The 18,566-nt window shown below is 45.3% G+C and overlaps 1 protein-coding gene across 1 annotated transcript in view; it reads right to left on the bottom strand.

The window, feature by feature from the left end:
- LOC142577715 (glutamate receptor 3-like) overlaps nucleotides 1–18,566 on the bottom strand; it is a 77,197-nt gene that overhangs the window by 21,031 nt on the left and 37,600 nt on the right. The window contains exons 5-13 of the mRNA XM_075687170.1: nucleotides 18,200–18,349; nucleotides 17,323–17,511; nucleotides 15,157–15,264; nucleotides 9,141–9,251; nucleotides 8,858–9,067; nucleotides 7,596–7,951; nucleotides 4,951–5,149; nucleotides 2,447–2,691; nucleotides 1,367–1,469 (exon numbers count right to left, since the gene is read on the bottom strand). Of these exons, the coding sequence (XP_075543285.1) occupies nucleotides 1,367–1,469; nucleotides 2,447–2,691; nucleotides 4,951–5,149; nucleotides 7,596–7,951; nucleotides 8,858–9,067; nucleotides 9,141–9,251; nucleotides 15,157–15,264; nucleotides 17,323–17,511; nucleotides 18,200–18,349 (1,671 nt within the window). The remainder of the gene's footprint in view (nucleotides 1–1,366; nucleotides 1,470–2,446; nucleotides 2,692–4,950; nucleotides 5,150–7,595; nucleotides 7,952–8,857; nucleotides 9,068–9,140; nucleotides 9,252–15,156; nucleotides 15,265–17,322; nucleotides 17,512–18,199; nucleotides 18,350–18,566) is intronic.

The following is an 18,566-nucleotide window of genomic DNA, read 5'->3' on the forward strand; positions in this document are numbered from 1 at the left end:
AGACCGATCAGTTTACTGTCCGTTGCCTACAAAGTATTTACTAAGGTAATTGCAAATAGAATCAGGAACACCTTAAACTTCCGTCAACCAAAGGACCAGGCAGGATTCCGTAAAGGCTACTCAACAATAGACCATATTCACACTTTCAATCAGGTGATAGAAAAATGTGCGGAATATAACCAACCTTTATATATAGCTTTCATTGATTACGAGAAAGCGTTTGATTCAGTCGAAACCTCAGCAGTCATGGAGGCATTGCGGAATCAGGGTGTAGACGAGCCATATGTAAAAATACTGAAAGACATCTATGGCGGCTCCACAGCCACCGTAGTCCTCCATAAAGAAAGCAACAAAATCCCAATAAAGAAAGGCGTCAGGCAGGGCGATACGATATCTCCGATGCTATTCACAGCGTGTTTACAGGAGGTATTCAGAGACCTGGATTGGGAAGAATTGGGGATAAGAGTTAATGGAGAATACCTTAGTAACTTGCGATTCGCTGATGATATTGCCTTGCTCAGTAACTCAGGGGACCAACTGCAATGCATGCTCACTGACCTAGAGAGGCAAAGCCGAAGGGTGGGTCTAAAAATTAATCTGCAGAAAACTAAAGTAATGTTTAACAGTCTCGGAAGGGAACAGCAGTTTTCAATAGGTAGTGAGGCATTGGAAGTGGTAAGGGAATACATCTACTTAGGACAGGTAGTGACTGCGGATCCGGATCATGAGACTGAAATAATCAGAAGAATAAGAATGGGATGGGGTGCGTTTGGCAGGCATTCTCAGATCATGAACAGCAGGTTGCCATTATCCCTCAAGAGAAAAGTGTATGATAGCTGTGTCTTACCAGTACTCACCTACGGGGCAGAAACCTGGAGGCTTACGAAAAGGGTTCTACTCAAATTGAGGACGACGCAACGAGCTATGGAAAGAAGAATGATAGGTGTTACGTTAAGGGATAAGAAAAGATCAGATTGGGTGAGGGAACAAACGCGAGTTAATGATATCTTAGTTGAAATCAAGAAAAAGAAATGGACATGGGCAGGACACGTAATGAGGAGGGAAGATAAACGATGGTCATTAAGAGTTACGGAATGGATTCCAAGGGAAGGAAAGCGTAGCAGAGGGCGGCAGAAAGTTAGGTGGGCGGATGAAATTAAGAAGTTTGCAGGGACAACATGGCCACAATTAGCACATGACCGGGGTAGTTGTAGAAGTATGGGAGAGGCCTTTGCCCTGCAGTGGGCATAACCAGGCTGATGATGATGATGATGATGATGATGATGATGATGATGATGATGATGATGAACAACTTGACATTCACTTCACTTGAGAGGGTGGTAAAGGACAGCAAACATGGTCTTACTTGTTCTGGCTGATGACATTCTTCCTTCCCGAACCATTTCTTATACACAGCGTGAAGTTCTTCATCTTCTTGGAGCCTGGCTATAGTGACGTCCAGTATTTTTCTGGAACAGATAATTACGGTGCAGCAGTGTCTTTATTATGCTTGGCGTTCAGGTTGTACAGGACATAATGGGAAGAAGTGGTCTTTGTCGTCACACGTGCGCAATGATAAATCCAAGCCCTACCCATAGGAAAACTTACAATATTAAGCCAAGAAACGACCTGCTCTAGCTGTCTTAGAATCGCTTCGCTTCAGCGCCATCTCTGACAAAAAATAACGTCAGTGTAGCGACGTCAATACGAATTCTTATGAGTGCGTATTCTTGGTGGCAGGTGACTTAAGTCAAAGACCGACGCTATATCGCTTGGAACTGAAAGCAAGTCTAGAGAATAAACCTTTCTTTTTGCTCTGCTGTAGATAGAGTAAGTGACGATGGATGGCAAGAGCCTTTCGAAACGTCATAGGCGCTGTCACAGCTTTGGTGTCTGATGCCATGTGAAGCCATAAATCCGCCTCTGACAGCACTTGGTTTACCTTGGACGGCGTTACTACTGCTTTCTAAATGCAGGAGGGCTACCCCGGTACCCGAGGAAGCCTTCACTTTAACCTCCGCAGAAGATTACGTTTGCTCCAATCAGCTTAGCTTAGTACACTCGCCATGTTTTAGGTACGTCCCACTTGCCCCACCACATTTTCCTCCCTAGTGGACAGTGAGTCATGAAGTTTTGCATGCAGTGCATCACGCTTTTTTAATTACCCGACGACAATGGTCTGATGACGCTATATCGTTTGAGATTCACTTTTGGCATATAGTTTCAATTCCGGCAAAAATGGCTGAATTATTTATCTACCCTTTATACTATAACGTTTGCGGATGCGCACACATACTTTCAAATATTCGCTACGTAACTTGAAATGGCTGATTAAGGGAGCGTCTTCGCACAAGGACCTTTATTTGTGGAGGTGTGCCAGCCTTGGCATGCACACATCTTCTAAACCACCTAGAAGTTCACAGCAAATGCAAAAAGCGCTCCTTACTTGAGTGGCGACTTGTGCGACACAACGACGCCGTAACCGGAAGGCTGGAATGTGTCACCAATTTGAACGAGGTCGCAGGGCGCCTTCTGTGTTGCGTACTTTATCTTCGTGGTGTCCACTATGAAGGCGTAGTTACCCTCGGACTCGCGGACTCTTTTTACGCCTTCTTCATTAGTAGCCGTCATAGTGTTGTTGAACGTAGCCATCGAGTCCCACATTCTTGCGTAGAAGGTGTCTTTCGTGCGCTGAAATTATAATTCAATTCAATCTTAATTTGCGGTGACAATGCATTTTTCACTCTTGCTCATTATCACCGAAGCCGACAGGCAATAAAGCAAAGTACAGAGCGAATGGCTGTTAGTCTAAAAAATAAGAAAGAAAGAAAGAAAGAAAAAAGGGGCGAAATGACATCTATTCACAGCCACACTCACTCAAACTCAGACACACCGAAATCAGACTCGGGCAACCTAGCTTTAACTAATAGGCTCACGGATATACACTCGCCAGGGTTTAATCATATTCACGGAATCACCGACTCAGAAGCAAGGATCATGTGCTCGCACTCGACGCCGCCAAGAGAAATCGCAGATTCACAAAATCGGGAGCTCAGGCTCGTTCAGACACAACAAGTAAGGCTCACTTTACTCAGCTTTACAAGTGCATAACTTACGCGGATTCACAATCGTCAACTCACAGTAACTGCATTTACTCCGCTAGGAGGTAGTCTGGTGTATGTGCCGTGGTGTCTGAATGGGCGAATCGCGTCTGCCCACTGCCGGTGCCACGGGATCACTTACGGGCTTGAATGGAGAGGATATGGCGTTGGTGCACGCTGTTAAGGGGCATAAAAACCACATATTGTTTCTATATTGTTTCATAACTGATGTGTGGAATGGTCTTTAGAGGGACAGACAACCGCTGAGAACATGAATCGAGAGAACCCTGCTGATGGAATGATTCTCTATCATAGTGGCTAAAACGAGCCATAATTTCCTCACAAAACGTGGATTTATATTTTTTATTCATAACTAAAAGTCGCGAAAGATGACCTTTGGCGCCGCACGCGGCAAGAACATGAACCTGCATAAGAGGTCCACCACGTGACCTTCTGCTAGTGTACGCGGTTCCTGGCTTATTTGTTAGTACTCAAATGCAGTGTATATTTTATTCTTATAAACTTTTCCTGATTTACAATGTGCAGATAAGCCTTCGTTCGCAGTGAGCAGAAAAGTGGCACTGCTTCGCGTTGGTTCGTCTATCGACAGAACAACGACGACGGGGATCAGCCAGCCAGTCATGACGTAGGCGTGTACTTGGGAGTAAAACGCTGTAGAAATATAAGAAATACCTTTACAAAAACTCGAACTCATTGCACAAGCTTTTTATTTTCAAATGTGGTTGAAAAGGTCTAAATGTGGGTGGTTAACCGCAGTTACACTCACTCCTGTGAAAGCAGAACGATTGGCGGCTTTCACAATTTGCCGAGTTCTCACTCCTCAGCGTTGTTGGAGGAGGGACTCCTATTTTTTAGAGGCTACTCAGATTGAAAAATTCTGCTTAGTGAATATCCACGCGCTTTTGGAAGTAACTGTTGCAGATGTAAACACTGCCAAGGATGAGCTTTGTGGTGCGCCACAAAAAAAAAAAACCTAGGTCTATAAAAATCGGTTGTCAGTCCCTTTAAGCACCAAAGCGCTTGCACAAGTAATTGTTTATATAACCTGACACCTTACATCTGCAACGTTTGAGTTAATAGGCATCAGCTGTTCTTCAAGATGCACCCTCGGCGCTTACTGGTTTCAATGGAACATGCAGGATTTTCTTAACACCAGTTAATCCTAATATGTTTGAATCATCTTATATAATGTACACTAATCTACTTGCTTCCTTTTCCTGTTCGCTCACAGTTGTGCTGTCATGAATGACCATCAGGCACTCAAGCTGCTTGCAACAACTTTTTGCCTGAAGGACCCCCAACAAATTCTTGAAAATTAAGTTCTGAATCTGAATTTCTCATGTCTTCTATACTCAAGGAAAATTAAACATCGCACAACACATGGTTAAGACATGCCTGAACTCACTCACATGTAGCCAGACTCATATTCACTGGAAGTTATCGGGACTCGCACTGACATTAATTACGACTCACCTCGAACAACTCCGACCCACAACACATAAGTTTGTCTGAGAGAGTGAGTCAAAGTGAATCCACTCAAGAGTAACATTGTCTACCAATAAAATGCAAAGCTAACAGGGGTACTTGCAATGACTCTGCTGTTCAATGTTTTTAGCGTGCCAAATGGCTAACACTCTTCATGACTTTGTGTTTGAATGTGCCATTGCACTGCTTACTCACATAATACGACCAGCAACAGTAGAAAAAATAATATGGCGGAGTTTGAAGCTCAGGAAAAGGAAGTAGACATCATGCATAAATTAGAAGGACAATTAACATCGGGAACTGTTTTAAGAGAAAAACAAAATGCATTTAGAGGGATCCTTACCCGAAAAAACTCTTCGGTGGCAGAATCTCTGACGATGCCGTATTCTACCTTGTCTTGCATAGCCAGTTCCTTGACGTCTTTCAGCGAAGGAGAACGTGCCCTGAAAGGCTGATTCACCCACAGTTGTGCTGTGTACATTGATAACATCACCAGGACGAAGAGCCACCACCCGAAGCTGATGAGTCGACTGCCAACGGACCTGCGACGAGGGACGAGGAGGGTTCGAGGGGCCGGCCGGTCGCTCGATTCCTGAAGCGCGCACAAAGTGTTCTCTCGCTCCCGTGAAGGACGTGCGGCTAGTTTCGCGTGGTTTTCACTTTTCTCCGTATTGTAGATGAATGCTTGATCAGCAGAAAACTGCTCTATTTCTCGACTGCAGAAATGTCAATCATCAGTCAAAGTGTCTGCTTTTCCGGTTCATTGCAATAGTAAAAGGTGTCCTATGTATGTGTGCAACGTTTCGAGAAGAAATGTTTACCCGCTAGCTTAGAACATAAACAACTCTCAATAATTCACTAAATGGCTAATTGATTAACTACTGCAGCTTAACGGCCTGCAAGGCCTATGAAAGGGGCCACTGTGTTTGGGGGCTCGGGATTATTTTTTACTACCTGGGCTTCTTTAACGTACGCAGAAGGATCAATGCACTACCGTTTATGCATCAAATTCTCATCAGAATGCAGGCCTCGAGATTGGGAATAGCACCCGCAATTGAACAGCAGAAAGCCACAGTCATCGAAAGCACAGAACGAATTTTAATATTTATTTCAGGGCTTGAAGCAGTATATCAAGGGCTTTTGCGGTATTTTCGAAACTTCTTACTGTTCCCTCAATACATAAAAAAATTTGAGATTTCTCAAGCACATGCATAATTTCCAACACACACTTATATGGTATATACAAAATTTGACCTGGATCTGCCTATTTTTTCTTTACAAACTGCAAGCAGTTTGGACTTCCTGCAAACAAAGATAAACATTCTATTAGTGCAAGTTTGATCATTTTCTTTAGCGCTCTAATTTCCGCGAAATTTTTAAATAGCTCGAGCTTGTTATACTCCGGCCACGCTTGTACGATACCTGTATCGTTTTGATACTCTAGGTAATTTTCGAATGAGGCGTGCCTAGAAATTGCACAAAGCTCCACAGCGCAATTAAGAGAACCTCAAAGGTTCCTCCATAAAACATTTTCGTTGGCACATTTCGCAGATGCGTCCCGTGGACATAACCACGGACGTATTGAAACAACGTTCATCGCTGCATCTAGTAGCAATACCAGCTTTGCTGTTGAAGCGCCTATAATGCAGCTGCTCATATTGCGGCGCGGAATCATTGCAGGACGAGAGTACGTATCACAATAAATATGTATAAGAAACGTATGTGCGCTACTTGCTTGTCAGAAACGCATATACAACTTTTTAAAATGACTAACGGGGTTATAACAAACATCAGTGGACAGTATAGACAGAAACATGGATGAATTAGCGTTCCCAACTTTCCAACTTTTAGTGAAAGCATGACAGTGAATTTTAATCCTTAAGGATTTCTGGAGAATATTGTCATTCATTCCCAATGCAAGACGCTGCTTTATTTTCTGGTCTACACCTTAGAAAGTAGTGCATGCAGCGAAAGACACGCGTACAATTCGCTAAGGCACGGCAAATGCAAAGCTGGGAAATGCTTATGTTTTCTTTGTTACCACACACATCCTGCGTGTCCTCTGACTTGTGGCTAGCTTTTCATCATGATAATCGTTCTATTCTATTCTATTCTAGCCACTCACTGACCGGCTGACCGGCTCTTCTAAGGCCACAAAAGCATGCCGACAACGACACCCCTGAAGGCTCCCTAACCTTTCGCTCTCCCAACGCCCTCCTATGTCCTTTTTCTTTTCTTGTTTCTTTCCCCTCTTGCTCTTTTATTTTTTCTCCCCGCCTTCACACTCTCCCGCTCTTGTCCTCTCTTCTTAGAAAACGCGCTTGGAGAATTCAGTCGACGGCGCTCATTCTCTTTGCAGTCTCTCCCTTTACAGCCAGCCATTATCGACAACCGCACGTGACTCCACTCTACTAGCCCGCTAAAACTAACCTGCCGAGGATGACGAGGCCGCCTTTGACGAAGATACGTCATCCTATCGAAACGGTGGCCAGCCTTTCTGAGGCACATTATTCATGTTTGTAACCTTTCTACCACACGAAACTTGAGAGGAAGTTAAGGACGGTGCAAGACATAACTACGCAGTTTTTTTTTTTGAAATAGCGCGGAATTTGAGTACTACGACCAGCGAGTGGTCAAGCTCAATAGCAGGAAGGTTACCGACCGGCCTTGAGATAAATTAACGCAAGATAAGAAATGAAACACCAGGCGGATGGACCACGCTTTAGCGTGGATTGAAAAGGGAGAACGTTTATAGGCACTGCCGTAGGAAGCATTTACGCAGTAGTAAACCAAGCTGCACACATGACCTGCAGTTCCTCAGTGATGGTAGAGCTAGCTTCAGTTTTAAACAAGTGCTACAGACGCTGCAGCAGCCCAAATATGAATGTTGGTCGCCCCGTCACACACTCTGACGGCACTTTCTCTTGCTACTACGCATTAGTACTAAGCACGTAACGAGGACTGAAAAATGTGCTGATGGAAACATACTTGGGCCTGCAGTTGTTGCACTCCTCGGACATGAATGCACCGAGGGCATACCACAGGCTGTTGTACAAGTGGCTGCAGGGTCCAGGGGGTGCCTTAGGGGGAGTAGCCACGGCCAGGTTGAGTCGGTTGATGACGAATAACAGCACGGCGACGGCGACGTAGGCAGACAGCAGGCACAGCCACACCTCCCACGAGAGAGGCCGCAAGAAGCTGAACACACTGAACACGCTGAGGGACTCTGCCTCATGCCGCCGCGCAAGCACCGCGAGGCCAGACTTCATAAAGGGCTCGCTGAAGTACACAGCTCGGCTTCGCTCGGCCGTGATGGTCAGCGGCGCGACGGCGACGTCGGCCTCCTGCGCCGCAAGCAGAGTCGCAGCGCCATCGTCTATTTTTGTTGCCTGAGGCGACGTTTATGTGACTCGTACAACACCAGCCAATTCTGGTACAACGTTTGTAGGGGAACTCTTCTTTTACAACTTCCTAAACTCTTTCACAACTGAACTTCTTGAGCAAAATATATTCACCGAAGATTACGACACTCCCCAATGCGAAATTTGAATGCAGCTGTATATGTGTTTTCACTGCGCGATATGTTGGCTGGCGCGGAAAATCTGTCTACTGTGGCACGTCGCAAACGGAGCGAACTGTGGTACGACTGCCTCGCTAATCGGGAGATCGCGATGTGCAGTGCGTGGGTGACGCGCGGGCGCGATTCGCAGCAGCCGCCGCAGACAGACCACCTCGTAGCCATGGCCGCCGTGCTACGCTTTCTTCTCGCGCTTTTACCGCAACCTCCTCCTCCGCTTTTGTACCCGTGTCTTTCATCCCCCGCTGCACTCCGTGTTCGCTCCTTTATCCTTCGCTGTGCTCATTCGCTCGGTTACGCCGATGCCGATGCTCACCGCAGGAACGGGCGCCTTAAAGCTGCGCTCTAAAATTTTGTTGCATTCTATTGAAACTAGTGGATCATGCTATGTGATGTACAGTTGTACACTGTACGTACAGCAGACCCCATCAGGTGCTGCTCCTTTATGTGCTGCACTTCTCTTGATGCTATGTAAATCAATGAATGAAATCAAACTCACATTACAATTTCAACATATTTACATCGCTGTGCTCCTAGTTTATGCAGTGAGTCAAAGTTTCCCTTTGCAATTAGATCAGGGCGTTCAAAAAAGGCCCATCAGGTAGCTCCTACGTTCATGCAGCGGATAGAATACCGAATGCGCCACTATTCATTTAGACCCTTTCGCGCTTACCTTTCTCAGGATCTCGCCAATCATTCCATTCCACCCAGATTGCGCAGACTTGTCTCGAGAACCATATTTACTGTCCTTGACCAGACGAATGCTGTACTGTCGGCCCATCGCATGCATCAGCTTGGCAATGAGGTCCTTGCAGTAGCCTTCCAGGTTGTCCTCGTCATCACTGGTATCATTAGCGTTCTTGTACATGAGGAAAGGCGGCTCCTGTACATTTGTGCACCAGGGAGTAAATTTTGTGCATAGTTTCGCTTTCTTGACACGGCTACAAACCACTCACCAGTATGGTAGTGACTACGAGTTTTTTCTCTGATGGGTCAACCCATGTCGGTTGATATCCCCTTGAATCCGGCTGTTTTATGAAACCGGTTGCTTGAGACCAATAACCAATCTGCGGAAAGAAAAAAATAATATGGGAAACATTGCTATGGAAAATTCTCAAACTTTGTTGAAGCTAGCTCAAACGCTTTCTGCAAAGTTTTCGATTATATGAACAAATATATGAGGTGCAGTTCCAGTGTTTTCTGTGGGTAGGGGAGAATCTTCTGGCACGAACGCTATACCGCCCCTCTCAATACGGTAGCATGAACTATACTGCAGCAGCTGAGGATCCAACAGTATATTTGGCGTTGTCACATGGCTTCCCTCGCAGGAACTGATTCAACTCAATGCTGATAGCATAATAATAATAATAATAATAATAATAATAATAATAATAATAATAATAATAATAATAATAATAATAATAATAATAATAATAATAATAATAATAATAATAATGTTTGTTGCCATCAAAAATACAAAACAACATAAACAGGCTGGTCTAAGCCTCAGTTGGCTTGTAGGACCATGCCTATGAATATGATACACATGGCGAAAAAGAAAAGAAAACGTAAATTGATGAGACATGTAGAATAAATAAAATGAATGAAAAAATGGGGATAACATTTGTTTACTTAAAACGAGGGAAGTTGAAGTAAATATTATGATGCAAAAAAGTTTTGGAGGTTAATTTCGCCATCACTGCTTTAATATTTCTTTCAGCGTGCTTTTCGATGTCGCATTCAAAATTTCATCTGGTAATTTATTAAATATGTCCGGCACATATGCACAGAGTCTGGCGGCACCATACCTTGTGGCTGAACGAGGAACTACGTAACGGATGTGTTTTCTAAGTTCTCTTGGGGCGGCACCTTTTTTGTTTGAATGCAGAATTCCAAAAATGTTTGACAACTGTTTCTATAAGCAATGAATGAAAATACGGTAGACCAAGTGCACGGATGATATTCGCAGCTGTTACTGTTGGGGAATTGTAGGCAACATTTTTAAGAATACTTTTCTTACCTTTCTGCCCTGCATCTCCAAAAACAGAGGCGTAACCACATACAGAGAAATTCTAGAACACTATAGAATAGGCAGGAGAAACCTCCCTACGCCCTCCCCCCCCCCCCTTCCCCACCCATAGATCTCTCACATAGAAGGAAGAAGTAATCTGGCGAAAACTGCAGACGGGTACCTTCCCAAACCCGTATATCCTACACAAATGGCGTACTGAGGTGCACTCTTCCAAATGCAAAAACTGTGAAGGTATAGCGACCCTAAATCACATGCTCTGCGCTTTCCCAAGCGCTAAACGGTCTACATGGGAACAAAGAGTCATGGGAATCGTCCCTCCGTAGCCAGGAAGAACAAGCCCAAAAACAAGTAATCGGTGAAGCCCAGGCCACCGCCGGAAGTCGACTAATTCCCGTCTAAGAGGGAGCTAGACGGTGAAAGGGGGAGCTGCGTCTCACCCTGATCACCCATACTCTCTGACGGGTGCAAATAAAGTGCTTTCTCTCTCTCTCTCTTTCTCTCCAACGATCCGAACAGAAGCCGAAGACTGTAATGCCGTATCTCGACACACTGTAACCCAGTGCATGTACAATAGTCTTTTTTTTACCGAAAAGGGTGCAAAACGGTTGATATTAAACAACAGCCAAGCTACTGACCTGAGTTTAGAACAAACAAATGATAAGGGATGTTGCCACGATAAGTTACTATCGAAATAGATTCAGAGGTATTACACAGCCAACGTAAGGGATAGGGGTACATTTACAAGAAACACAATCTGACTCATGTAAGTAGAGAGCCGTGTTAATTACAGTAGTCTTGAGTGGAGAGCGAAAACAAAGAAGTTGTGTTTTTTGGGCACTAACAAAAATTCCATTATTAGTAAACTGAAGCATTGCCTTGTACGCGTCGTTTTGCAACATTTCAGTGGACATTTTGCAAGAAAGATGTTTTGCCAGTATCGTCCGCATACTGGAGCACGGAACATTTGGAAATTGCCAAAGGAAAGTCGTTAAAAATATATATTAAACAACAATGGTAATAAAATAGACCCCTGAGCAACTCCAGCTTTCAATGACAGCTTAGAACTAAAAACGCCCTTATCATCAGTAGCGACCACTTGAAATCTGTTGCTCAAGTAATTTTCGAGAATGCTGTAAAAAGGTCCATGAAATCGCCCACAATACGGTTTACTTAACAAGATTTGATGATTCAGGGATTCAAACGCTTTCGCTACAACTAGGAACAGCGCACACGTCAAAAGATTCTGATCGAATGCCGAGAACAGTTCATCTGAAAATTCCTCAAGCAGCGCCACAGTACAACGCCCTGAAACGAAGCCAAACTGTCGATCAGTCAGGATGAAAAATGTGTTAAGAAAAGAAGACATAGTGTGGAAAAGAAATTTTTCGAAGACCAGTGTAATAACCGGCAATATAGATATTGACCGATAGTCTTCAATACTATCTTTCTTCCCTGACTTGTGTAGTGGTAAAACAACTGCAGTTTCTAGGCATGCTGGAATTTCGTCACCTTCCAAACAACCATTCAGTATATGCTAGGTAATATCTGACAGCACATTGAAATTCCTTCTGATGGTGTGCAAAAATATTGCATCATATCCAGTGGGCTTGTTAGGACGGAAACTGTAAATAATTTCTTCCAGATCACCCTTGAAAATTATCGGGAGAACAGCTGACGCAGATACGGATTGTCCTCACGACCGAGTGTTTGTGGACGGCTCTTGGGACGCTCTAACCGAGCGCCTGTTGAAAGCATCAGCCACTTCTGCGGGAGGTTGCCGAAAAGCACCGAAGACAGGCCCTTTACCGGAACTCACTCCTCTGAGATGATTTACCAAAGACCGAGTTTTGCTTACATAAATGCAAGATTGTTGGAATTTATAAAAAAAAGATGACAGCGTTTGGGGCCACGCAAAAGAGCAACAACTCTACTTCTTGCCGACTTGTATTCTAAGCGCAGTGCTTGGTTTCTGGGATTTCTTCTGCAGCGTTTCCACAAGGTGTCTCGATACGAAATGAGAGCAAGAATTTCCGTGTTCATCCAGCAGCGACCCTTTCTTATCGGGTTAGCTATCGGCCGTGTGCAACGTAATTAAAAAATTTTCAGTTGCGTACAGAACCTTTCATACACTTTGCCCGGCGAGTCTTCTTCAGTTAAGGATGCCCAGTCAAACCAACCGATAAGCTTATCAAGCTTGGATTGATTAACAACAGGGACAAGGCATTTGCGCTGCCCAGATCCAGTTTTGACCGACGGCGTTCCAGACGCATCCGCTAATACAAGACGGCATGCTACAAAGTAGTAGTCCGCCAACCTTTGTATTCTAGTACATGAGCTAAATGAACCGCTGGGAGCTCTGACCGCTATGTGATCTAAACAAGATTGCACTAGGCTATAATTAACTAATTCCACTCTAATAAAAGCCCCAATTGTACATTCCAGACCATAAGCAGACAACGTAGATAAATAATCAGAAACAGTCACTTTTTCAGAGCATAAAATATTCATATTCAAGTCTCCGATCAAGCAGAATTGCTCCACTGAGCTCCACTGCCACAGAGTTTCATCAAGCTCTACAAGGAACCGTGAAAGGCTGCATGAGGGTGGTCGATAAATCGATAAGGTATGGACAGAAAATGACCTCTTACAAACTTTGACCATCATAGTTTCGGCATGTACAAAAGATGCATCAACAGAAGAAACTTCACAGTTGTCATTTACAAAGAAAGCGATACCTCTGTTACGACGCCCGCTTCGTGTGACAAAATGTGCGGAGGAGCCCTGCAAGGTAAACGCATCAAGGCAAGCCTGGGAAACATTGATTTCTGTTATCGCAAGTACGTCTACAAAGAGCCAGCTTTCCACGTTGTACTCGTTACTACTACTACTACTACTACTACTACTACTACTAATAATAATAATAATAATAATAATATACAGCCGCCAATTTTTATTTCCGCTACAGTGCGAAGCCTCTCCCAGCGATCTCCAATTACCCCCGCCTGGCGCGAGCTAATTCCAAGTTGTGGCTGCGAATTTTAACGCGATAGCGTTAAGGAGCTCGTGTCGCAGAAAAGCCGGTGTCGTCGGCGTCGGTGTCGGCGTCGGCGTCCGCGGCGTTGGCCGTGAGCGATAAATCACGGCAGGCACTTCATAAATAAAAAGCAACTTCCAAGATGGGCTCGGTGGGAATCGAACCAGGGTCTCCGGAGTGTGAGACGGAGACGTTACCACTGAGCCACGAGTTCGATGCTTCAAAGCGGTACAAAAGCGCCTCTAGTGAACGCGGTGTTACCTTAGAAACGAGCTGTTTCTAAGGCTCAGGCGTGCGTCGCTTGCTGAGGCGCACATTTCGTTGTCGCGCCGAACGCTGCGTTGCTCGACGCTCACCGCGTCCGATGCGGGGCGCGTAGTCGCTGCGCCGTAGCCCAATACCCCTTGGCGGGTCGACGGGAACGCTGTCGCGTTCCACTCTTGAAGGCGAAGCTTAAGCGTCCTCCAATTTTTCTCATATCAATACCTCACCTAATTTCCTGCCATCCTGGAGTGTGCTTCCCTTCCCATTCTGTAACTTCTTGTAACTCTAAAGAACTACCGGTTGCATGCCCTACGCATTACATGGCCTCCCCAGCTCCATTTTTCCATCCTAATGTCAACTAAAATATTCGCTACCCCCGTTTGCTCTGATCCAAACGCTCTCTTCCTGTATCTTAACGTGACACCTAACATTTTTCGTTCCATCACTCGTTGCGTTGTCCTTAATTTGCTCTCAAGGTTCTTTGTTACCCTCGAAGTATGTGCCACATATGTCAGTACCAGTAGAACGCAATGATTGTACACTTATTGTTTTTCAACGATAGTGGTGATAGTAGTGGCTAGCGTACGGGATTTGAAACTACTTAGCATAGAATGATCGACGGACTTAAGAGACGGAAAATTTACTCCCTCGTAGCTAAGAAATAGTTTTTCCTTTTACGGGAGGCTATACTTGGCTAAGTAATCATAAAAGTGGTGACTTGCGCGAGTTGGTTTCGCATTGCACAATGGTGTTTGAGCTAGAAGAGACGCGTATAAAGAATAGGACACACGAAGCGCTTCGTGCGTCCTGTACCTTGCGTCTTTGTGCATGTCTTCTAGTGGAAGAACATTTCAGAGTGGTAAAATATTTACGGGGTAATTTTTCTGCGCACAGAAGGTAATAGCTCGCAGCTCGTTCATCTTTTACAGCCCTTCTTCTCATGTGTATATTAGAGGAGGTGGGTTTGCAACATGCTTTATTTTATTTCCTGCTATAATGTTCGGATGCTAATGCTATACACACACGGTACGCGTATAGCTGCTGCGGCTGCCAGCTATCGCAGTGATGCTGACGTTGCCATAACATGCGGTCGAGGATTGGCCGCTGTCAAATGCGCTACTCAAAAATGTCAACGAAAAGGGAGTGAAAGAACCACAGGAGCCAGCGCTGTGTAACTTGGCAGCATAACGGGGAGGTTAAGGGAACAGACACCCTTCTGCCCCCTGCCGTTTTTATCTCAGCCTCCCTTCTTTTTGCATGTTCTGTGTTCCTGATAACTTCGTGTTGTTGAACGCCTGTGGGAAACAATTGCGACGCAAAGTAAAATAAAACTCTTTAATCGCGATGTCTGAGCTGTACGTTTTTCATGCATGCCGGAATGAGCGTAATTTATATTTACGAGGCTCCAATGCTTATTAGTGGCTGGGCCCTCTTCTGCTGGCAAACATGAAGGCCTGATCATAACAAGCGTTCCCAGCAGTGAGGCGGTGAGGCGATGCCATAGCACTCATTAGAACGGCGTAGCCGAGAGGTTATTGGCAGTTCGTGGGCTTCCCGGTTGCAGGGTGCGTACAAGCGCGCACGCAGGCACAGTTCTATAAATCATGGACTAAATTCGCGTTTATCATTAAAAAATAAGCACCTTCTGCATCTTGTGCCGCATCGTAAGTTCCATAACGTCGACTGTGTAGCCGACGCGCTGGCCTTGTTCGTCGAACATAATCTGACCAGTGGTGCCGTTGACAGAGGTCTGCGCAACAAGAAAAAAATATTGGTTAGTAATGGGGCAATTGCGCTTGAATATGTGGATCTGTTTGAATGAAAATCCACTACTATCGCTTTCACAAGGATTCCAGGCTTAAGTGCAACGTCTTATGCGCACAAGACTTGCCACTTGCCCACACCATTTTATTCACGTCGTTGCGAATACAACGATAAATGACGACGCTTTCAAATTTACCTAGGAAACTTATCACCCGCATAAAATTCTTGGCGGCATATCTAGTTCGTGACTAACTAACTAGATATGTAACTTAGGAACGATATGACGCTGTAAAGGGAACATAATATATTCCAAGCAAACAGGTAAATGGAAGCAAGAATGAATTGAACTGACTCTAAAACTGAGGCAGCCAACTATTGCACCACACACAAGAAAGCGTAGGTGAAACGTGCACTGCATTTGACTGCAGCACACAAAATGAACGCTTCTGTTATGGAGTAGAAGACAACGCATTATTACATTTATTCTGCGATTGACTTTGCGCGTGTGTGCACAGAGTACATGCTCGGTCGAATACATTTATTATAATAGCTGGACGTTTCACTGTGATGGTCGAGTATTTGCTTCACAAAATGCTGTGAGAACACACTCCTTTTCTCAATTTGAGTTCTCTCTCTATTCCTCCTTCGCTTCTTACTTTGAAGTCGGTAAACGGGCGCATTACGATGTCTGTTGCTGGTCTGCAGAAACTGCCGACCCGTTCAGTCATATATTAGCTCCTCTCATGAAGTCTGCAATGTTCCGGTGGTGGCAGGGCTGATCTGGTCTCTGACCTACAACGCACTGAGTGCCCAGTCTATGTTGCTGCTTAATTGGTGATTTATTTTAGAACTCCTACACAATATATAAAACCGCGACGAGAAAGGTTTCTTCCTTTCTTTCTTTCTTTCTTTCTTTCTTTCTTTCTTTCTTTCTTTCTTTCTTTCTTTCTTTCTTTCTTTCTTTCTTTCTTTTACTTTTGCGACGCACATAGCCAACAAACAGCGTAAATATTGACGGTACAAGATGCGAAACGAGGCGGCACACAGAAATGACGGACGTGCAGGCCATGCTTAACGCCATTTTTCCACTCATCGCTCCTGAACCAGGCAGTTCAAATTGCATTTCGCAGAGGTTGCTTTACGAGCGACAGAACAAGTGTTTGTCGGTGGCTTCTCCGTGGCGTCAGCAGAAAGGAGGCGCACGAAACAGACGAGACGAAAGAACCGAGGCGCTACGGCAACGTCTTGGGCTCGGCACAGTGTAACGGTTCTATTTGCATGCTATTCATTTCCACCCTTTGTCAGTGGTCCGAGCGGCACTCCGTCCACGTTATCACCGACGGCCGCGCACGGAGAGATAGCAACACCCAGAGTCGAGCGAAAAGAATCCTTGCATTGTGCCGGCCCCGCTGCTGACGTAGCGCTTGTACGGCTCAGAGGAAACTCGAACTCGCACTACGCCATGTCATAGAGATATAAATCACGGAAGTCCTCTCATTAGAGATCTACAGATAAATTGCCTGCATTTAACGGAAAGGATTCAGATCTAGGACCCATTACCTGAGGAAGTTTTTTTTTTTAAAATCCTCCATTTGCTCCTCCAACATGAGAAAAAACGGGAGAAAAAAAATTTTAGGACGAGCTCTTACTCGGAAGCAAAACTGATATTGCTATTCCGTAAGCCGCAGCTATTGGAACTCAGTGGTTATGGTGTTACAGAACGCGCATTCGATTCTCTGCCCCGGCGGGCGCGTTATTTCCGATAATGCAAGAAGTCCTCGCGCACCACCTGACTCTTAGGATAGTTTCTCTCTGTGCTGTCATTTCGCTATGTACTGTTATTTAAATAAAGGAAGATTCTTGAAAATACCGCTGCGCATAATGTTGGCTCGCGCTAAGCTCTGCAGCTGTCGGCAGAGTTAGAGTTGGTTGTGTTCGTGGTTGAGCTCACACGAGCTACAGAAACATGCACCAGAGCTGGGCTGTTGCTGGACACGGCGGGACCTCTTTGCCGACGGGCCGCCAAAGCAAGTGGAGCGCTGACCTTCTTGAGCAGCTCGACGATGGCCTGTCCGTGCTTGTAGGGCACAAGCGGCGAGCCGTAGCACTGCGAGCTCTGGCCCGATGTGGCGTCCTGGTAGAGCTCGAGCCCCAGCTCGGGCCGCTCGCGCGACAGCCGTGTCAGCATGTCGCTCACCACAAGTGTCGCGTCGTACGCCAGGGCCTCCTCTTCCTGCATATGTCAGGTACAAGCAAGTATAGTAATGTTGCGCGGTCTACTATTGGCAAGACGCCTTTGGGAGTTAACATTACTGCTTATGCTTTAAGTTGATATCAAGGGGCATTAAAAATCAACAATGAGTTAGTGTAGTCCGGTGAGAAACTTGATACGCGATCTGCATTTACTTGGAGCAAAAGAGTTGGTCGGTAAAACTGAAGGGTGAGGTCGTCCTTTTAGAATTCCGTGCCTTACCTTAGCGCCGGTGCGTTATCGTAATGCCACGGCCTCTTAAGTATACTATAGCATTCCCGGGCCATTTTCGTTTAGCAAATGTCTGAGCTTTTGGTTCCTTTCCGATGAAGGGCAAAGCTTGTTTGTCAATGAAGCAATAAATATTCCCGAGTAGATGCTGTGAACATATGATGACACCATGACAAGCTACCCTGTCTTTCGTTCTTGTGTTTTTTCGAGCCTATAAAATCGGTGCTCACAGCAAGAATTTCATTTATGAAATTACGGAAGTGTAACTTAATTTACCGATCCCACTTAACTTATAACTTCTCTTTAGCATACATTTTTAGGAGACTACAGAGGGAGCTGTACGTATGGTCATCTACGAATCACATGGGCCGGCACTAAAACTTGCGCTGCGCTCGGTGGGGCAACGGGCCACCATAGCTGTGAAAGGTATCTCGCTCACCGTGATGCTCTCGGAAGAACTGTAGTACGAGTCCCTGCTGGCCGCCCTTACGGCGCTGTGGTGGCCACTGGCATCCTCGTGGAGAATACGCAGCGCCAGCACTTTGCTCTGGTCGTACACCTGGGTGTCCTTCCAGTCATCGGGAAGAGTCTGCGAGCAGGAGACCTTGCTGCCGACTTTTTTGTGAAAGCGGCGTCGTGTCTAATGCCCCGCACACGTCACATGATCACATATGTTTGTAGTTAAGCAGGGGCAAGCACCGTTCATGCTTTTGTGAATAATTTGAAGGTCTATGGCGCATAACCACAATAAGGAATTCGGAAAAAATTGGGTGGTTGCAACAAGCAGAAACAAAAGATATTCCCCT

Source organism: Dermacentor variabilis, chromosome 4 (assembly GCF_050947875.1).
Source record: "Dermacentor variabilis isolate Ectoservices chromosome 4, ASM5094787v1, whole genome shotgun sequence".
Lineage (NCBI taxonomy): Eukaryota > Metazoa > Arthropoda > Arachnida > Ixodida > Ixodidae > Dermacentor > Dermacentor variabilis.